General features: G+C 39.0%; 1 protein-coding gene across 2 annotated transcripts in view; it reads right to left on the bottom strand.

The window, feature by feature from the left end:
- Nucleotides 1-6291, bottom strand: part of Rabep1 (rabaptin, RAB GTPase binding effector protein 1) — a 99560-nt gene that overhangs the window by 33633 nt on the left and 59636 nt on the right. For both annotated transcript variants that reach the window (XM_021211961.2, XM_029545845.1), the window contains exon 8: nt 5370-5501. In XM_021211961.2, coding sequence (XP_021067620.1) covers nt 5370-5501 — 132 coding nt within the window. The remainder of the gene's footprint in view (nt 1-5369; nt 5502-6291) is intronic.

Here is a 6291-nt window from a genome sequence, read left to right as displayed (position 1 = left end):
ACAGAGAAACCCTGTCTCGAAAAACAAAAACAAACAAACAAAAATACTATGATCACACATGTTGTAGTGACACAAAATCAATGGAGAATAGAAAGAACAATTTTAATGGCCACTTAAGGAATACTAGTTTGGGCTGAAGAGATGGCTCTATGGTTAAGAGGATTGGCTGCTCCTCCAGAGGTCCTGAGGTTTAGTTCCCATCAACCACAAGGTGGCTCACAACCATCTATAATGGGATCTGACGCCCTCTTCTGATGTGTCTGAAGACAGTGACAGTGTACTCATAGGAAGAAAGAAAGAAAGAAAGAAAGAAAGAAAGAAAGAAAGAAAGAAAGAAAGAAAGAAAGAAAGAAAGAAAGAAAGAAAGAAAGGAAGGAAGAGCAAGCTCCACAGACATGGCATGACACAGAAAAATAATAAATAAAAAAACAAAAGACTATTCTGTAGTCTTTCTAATATATACTTCTAAAGTACTTTATATTATCTTAAAAATGTTAATGCCTTTAAACTCAGCTGTTCTCTTCCTAAGAACTTGAACAGTAAGACACATTACAATGATTTTTTTTTTATACAAGAGAAATTATATATAACATTATAGTGTTATTTAATGAAAACATTTATATCAACAAAAAATAACCAATTTGATAAGGAGTATGTTAACTATGTTTATTCTATAGGTCATGTTTGGGCATCTTGGAGTCCTTACTAGCTAGGCAGAGACTATGTACCCTAGCACTACCTACGTGAGTGAGGGTCACTCACCACATGTAAACCGAACAGTCTCAGATCTATAGCCCCAACCACCTCCTTTATCCAAGTTCCACCAAGCCATTACTTCCCCTGCTCCAAATCACTCAGGAACAGGTAGATCCCAAACAATTAAAGCAATTCCTATGACCCAAAGGCTTCCAGAATTATTCACACTAGCCTGCCCCGAGTTTCTCTCCACGCCTGCAAGGCATGTATGTCATGGCTCTCAGTGCTGGGGAAAGCACGTGATGGCTACGCACAGCAGTAACTGGCACAATACCTGTTCAACACATACTGGGCTTGAGAGGAAAAACAGACAGAAAAATGTAACAGCAAACTGTTCCAAAGATACTGACCTCCTCATGCTGTCAGCCACCTCATAAATTAAAGCCCGGTCACAAGGTAGTAGGGAAATGGTCAAGAGATTATTGTACATTTATATTAAAAGTCTATTAAATGGGTTAAAAAAAATTTAAGGGTGACAAAACCTTAAAGTAGATTTAAGCAAGTAGGAACACTCATAAACATGCAGTAACAATATAGAGTATATTTGCAAAGTACAAATATACAGTCAGGCATGAAATATACTTGTAATCCCAGCACATGGAAAATAGAGGCAGAAAGCTCAGAAGCTCAAGGCTAGCCTGGGCTACATAAAAGTCTGTCTCAAACAAAATAAAGCAAAACAAACAAGCAAAATAAGTGGGAACATACTTATGTTATCCTGGGAACAAATACAGAAATTGGAGATGGACAAAATACTAGAGACAGTTGTCACTGGGTGGTCTAAACAATTATTTTTATTTGTAAAGCCCTTCCTGTACTTCACAAATGTTCCATATTTTCCTATTCCTTTCAGAGTGAAAAAGCATATTCTAGGTACAAAATTAAGATGATGTAAGACTGTTTAAAAATATTAAATGTCCTTAGCAATAAATCTAAGTCTGCAAAGTATTCCATATTGATTTTAATTTACCAGCTAAATCAAATTATCACGAATCTGAATATAAAACAATTATATTCAACACTAAAAATGCAAAGCATCAGGTCTGAAAGTAGAAGTAGAGTCAATGAATATCTCTGTCTGTCTGTCTGTCTGTCTCTAACTCGTTGAGGGTGAAGGTTGCAGAGAACTTAACCTAGAGCCTCATGCATGCTGGCAAAGCACTCTACCACTGAGTGCATTCCCCAGCAGAAAGTCTAAAATATATTTTAAAGGCTGGGAAATAATATGCATGGTAGGAGAAAGCTATTAAAAACAGAAACAAAAATAAGAAAAATACTTCTTTATAAATCACACATTCTCCTTTCCTGTTTTCTAAACATTGCTAGGTAGATTACTGCATGATGCAAATGCCATGTAATATCTGGCTGAACACAAAGATCCAGACATCCTCCTGGGACTCTAAGTATTAAAAATGCAGAGAAACATCAGCCAAGCCTTTGGTATGTGCTCCAGAACAACAACAAAAATGTACAAAAACAATGGTGTCATACTTTCCAGTATCTGACTGAATTTTTAAAAAATAAAAAATAAATTTTTAGTGTCAAACTGTCAATAAAGATGAAAATACAAGCCACCTGAAACTGTACTGCACATGGCTTAGAGTAAATCTGTAAACTAAACAGAACAAGATACCTGTTAGACAAATATGGTCAACTGAATTGCAACTTCACAAGCTGGGAAAGGAAGTGAAAGTGAGGGAGGTGAATGATGGAAATCTCCACCTTTCCAACGCTGGATATCAGACACAGGGATTTACACACGGTAAGCGAGAACTACTAAGCTCTAGCTATGGTCCTTATGAGGATAAAATTATCAGCAACAGGGATGACACAACAGGACTTACAAGAATGATCACAAGCAGCCAGGCCTAACTGTCATGAGGTTACGAACAAGAGGTAAAGCTAGAAGGGCCACTCAACTGGGAAAGGAGGACCCTTGGGTTTTACCCCAGAGGCACTAGGTATACAAGTTATTTCCTTTACTAAAGAGGGAGCAGCAGCATGAGCTGTGAAGGATGAATAGGACAACTTTAATATCCAGGAAGAGGAAGGCAAGTATCCCACATGAAGGAACCAACAAGTGAGGGGGACATCTTAGCACACGAGTATGGCAAATATGGCTACTAGGAGATTCTTTCTGACCCAAAGAAAAAGGTCAATGGGTAAAAGTGCTTGCCACAACCAGGCGTGGTGGCGCACGCCTGTGATCCCAGCACTCCGGAGGCGAGGCAGGCGGATTTCTGAGTTCAAGGCCAGCCTGGTCTACAGAGTGAGTTCCAGGACAGCCAGGGCTGCACAGAGAAACCCTGTCTCAAAAAACAAAAACAAAAAACAAAACAAAAACAAACAAACAAACAAAAAGAACTTGCCACTAAGCCCAAAGACCTAAGTTCGATCCCCAGTTCCCACAAAATGAAAGGGAAAAAACCGTCGTCTGACCTCCACATGTATGCTGAGGTGTCTTCAGACCCTCGCATATTAAAATAAATATGTTTGTTTGTTTGTTTGTAAAATAAAACCTTGGGGCTGAAAAAAAAAAAAAGGCCCAATGGTTAAAAATACTTGCTGCTCTTACAGAGGACTTGAGTTTGGTTCCCAGAATCCATGTCAGATAGCACAAAACCACTTTTAACTCTAGCTCCAAAGGATCTGATGTCTTCTAGATACTGTGGATTTGTACACATACGCACAAACTCTCACACCTACACATAAGTGTGCCCACACACCCAATTTAAAAAATTAAAAAGAAAGAAAATTCTTTCAAATGGTTACAACAGTCTACACAAATTTCTACTAAGTGATGAAGGTTACAGTAGTCAGTGGTGGTTTTGTGTATGAGAGCGATCTGACCACAACCATACTTAAGGAAGAGATGAGAACAGGATGGTAACTGGAAAGTTACAGCAGGCCACTCAACACAGAGGCCCTTATCACACAGTAGGTGTAAGATGACAGATCACAGGCATGACACCTGACATACTTGCAGTGCCGGCCTCTCTATTCTTCCCCTTCCCAACACCTGCACCCTTCTTTGAAACTTCAATGTAACCTGCCAAAGTTAACCTTCTACCCTCAGAACTTATGCCCTACATTGGAATTGAACGAGAGGCAAGCATCTATAATCAACCCAAACGTTCAGGAAGCCAAGGAAGGAATAACCTTGAGAGCAAGAGCAAGGTCAGACTGAACTACATAGCAAGATCTTGTCATTCCCCCCACCAGAAACGCAAGTGTTTAGCAATATTTATAATTCACATTAAAAATAGACACCAAGGCTGGAGATGTGGTTCCCCAGCAGAGCACTATTCCATATGTGTTTGATTCCCAGCATCCACTAGGATCTCCCAAACATCTGTAATTCCAATTCCAGGGAATCTAATGCCCTCTTTTGGCCTCTGAGCACTGCATGCACATGGTATATAGACAAATATGCAGGTAAAACACCTACATTTAAATATGTATGTGTATTTATGTGTGTGTGTGTGTGTGTGTATTTATGTGTGTGTGTATGAGTATGTGGGTATATGTACATGTGCATACGTGTGTATATAAAATTTTATATATATAGCATATATATGTAAAGGGACATCAGGCAACTCTTGAAAAGTTTACATATAAATGTGTCTTATCCTCCCCCCCCCCCCCCCCCTTTCTTTTAATTCTGTGTTTAAAAACATTTTTTTTTTTTTTTTTTGGTTTTTCAAGACCAGGTTACTCTGTATAGCCCTGGAACTCTCTTTGTAATCCAGGCTGGCCTCAAACTCAGAAATCTGCATGCCTCTGCCTCCCAAGCGCTGGGATTAAAGGCATGCGCCACCATTGCCTGGCTAAATACATAAATTAAAAAAAATCTTTTTTTCAATAATCCTCCAATTCTACTTCAAACAAAACCAAAAAAACATTTTATTTAGAAACCTGTTCTGGTGTATGACATTTGAAAATAGCAATAAAGAAAATATCTAGTAATTTTAAATGGTGAATGAAACAGCATGTTTCCAATAGTGTTAAAATGCTGTGAGAGCAACTGCGACAATGGAACACAGCTGATGTTTATCTCATTTTCATCTACTACCTATTTTCTACACAAACAAGGTCCCCTGGTTAGTATTTTATCAAGTCAACACAAGCCAGAGTCATTTGGGAAGAGGAACCGTCAAGTCAAAAAAGATGCTCGCAATAGAGCATTTGCCTGTGGGCAAGCTTGTGGGACATATTTTAATTAATTGAGGTACAAGGGCCCACTCCACTGTGAGCTATGTCAACTTGGGCAGTTAGTTATGGTTGTATAAGAAAGCAGGCAGAGTAATCCATGAGGAACAAGCCGGAGCCACATTCCTCCATGGCCTCTGCATGAGTTCCTGACACCCCGGTTCCTGCTCTGACTTCCTTCCATGATAGAATGTGACCTGAAATTTAGTCTTGGTGTTTAATCACAGCAATCGATACCCTCACTAACCTACAAGATAATTGACTGATGTAGAAATACACTAAAAATTATGAATTTCTGTATAAAGGTTTTTTGAGATCCCTTGAGTCTTGGGCTCCAGAAAGTCTCTCAGCACAGCCTCTCCTACCCAGCACATAGAGTAACTGTAGTCATGGATTCACTTTACCTCTTCATTTGATAATGGGGTTGAAGATTCTTCTTGAGTTAAAGCACACACTACTGGTATTTTTACTTCTTCTTCAGTATCTGTTTTCTTGTTATCTTTTCTCTTATTGATCCTTTGTTGTTCATCCTCCTCCTAAAAGTTAAGAAGAAAAAGCATCATTTAGTTACCCAGGTAATCTATATGTAAGCATCATATAGTTCTTCTACCATTCAAACAAGAACAGAGATCTTTATGAGAACCGAAAACTAGACACGAGATAATTTGTTCTGTATTCAGTAGAAGGGGCCTCTGGTCATGACAAACATTTTACTACTATAAGCACAAAGTAAGCAAATCAAAAAGCAACATTTAAGAAAGCACACTGTATGAAAGTAAGACAAACAAAAGAAAAGCAACTCCCTGCTCCAGATAACCCAAAACAGGAAAACTACATAAAATAAATCTTATCTCACCACAGAAAACAGGAAAAGTTATCCTGACATCATACTCCCATGGAAAACATGTACAAACTCTGGTACTACCAATGGGAGCTGTAATCCCAGTGGCCCAGAGGCTGAGTCAGTAGAAACAAACTCAAGCCAAGTTGTGAGACACAGTGAGACTCTATCTCATAAAACTAAAAGACAAAGGGAAGCGAAGGGAGGGAAAAGATAGGATCTGAGAGGCGCACATAAAACACAAAAGGATGCTTAAAGTCCAAGTAACGACTAGCTCAACAAAGATAAATCTACCTTTTCTGCCTAGTGAGGGGGAACAAACATAATTACACAGAAAAGTACACACAGAATTCTGCAGGAGGAAAAAAATACAAACTGGTTTTTGGTTCTTTTATGAGAGCCAGCAAAAGCGGGGTGTGGTAGTGCACGCCTTAATCCCAGCACTTGGGAGGCAGAGACAGGCGGATTTTTGAGTTCGAGGCCAG

This window comes from Mus pahari, chromosome 14 (genome assembly GCF_900095145.1).
Source record: "Mus pahari chromosome 14, PAHARI_EIJ_v1.1, whole genome shotgun sequence".
NCBI classification, from domain to species: domain Eukaryota; kingdom Metazoa; phylum Chordata; class Mammalia; order Rodentia; family Muridae; genus Mus; species Mus pahari.
The sequence above is the reverse complement of the archived record's forward strand: the minus strand, read 5'-3'. Positions and strand labels throughout refer to the sequence as shown.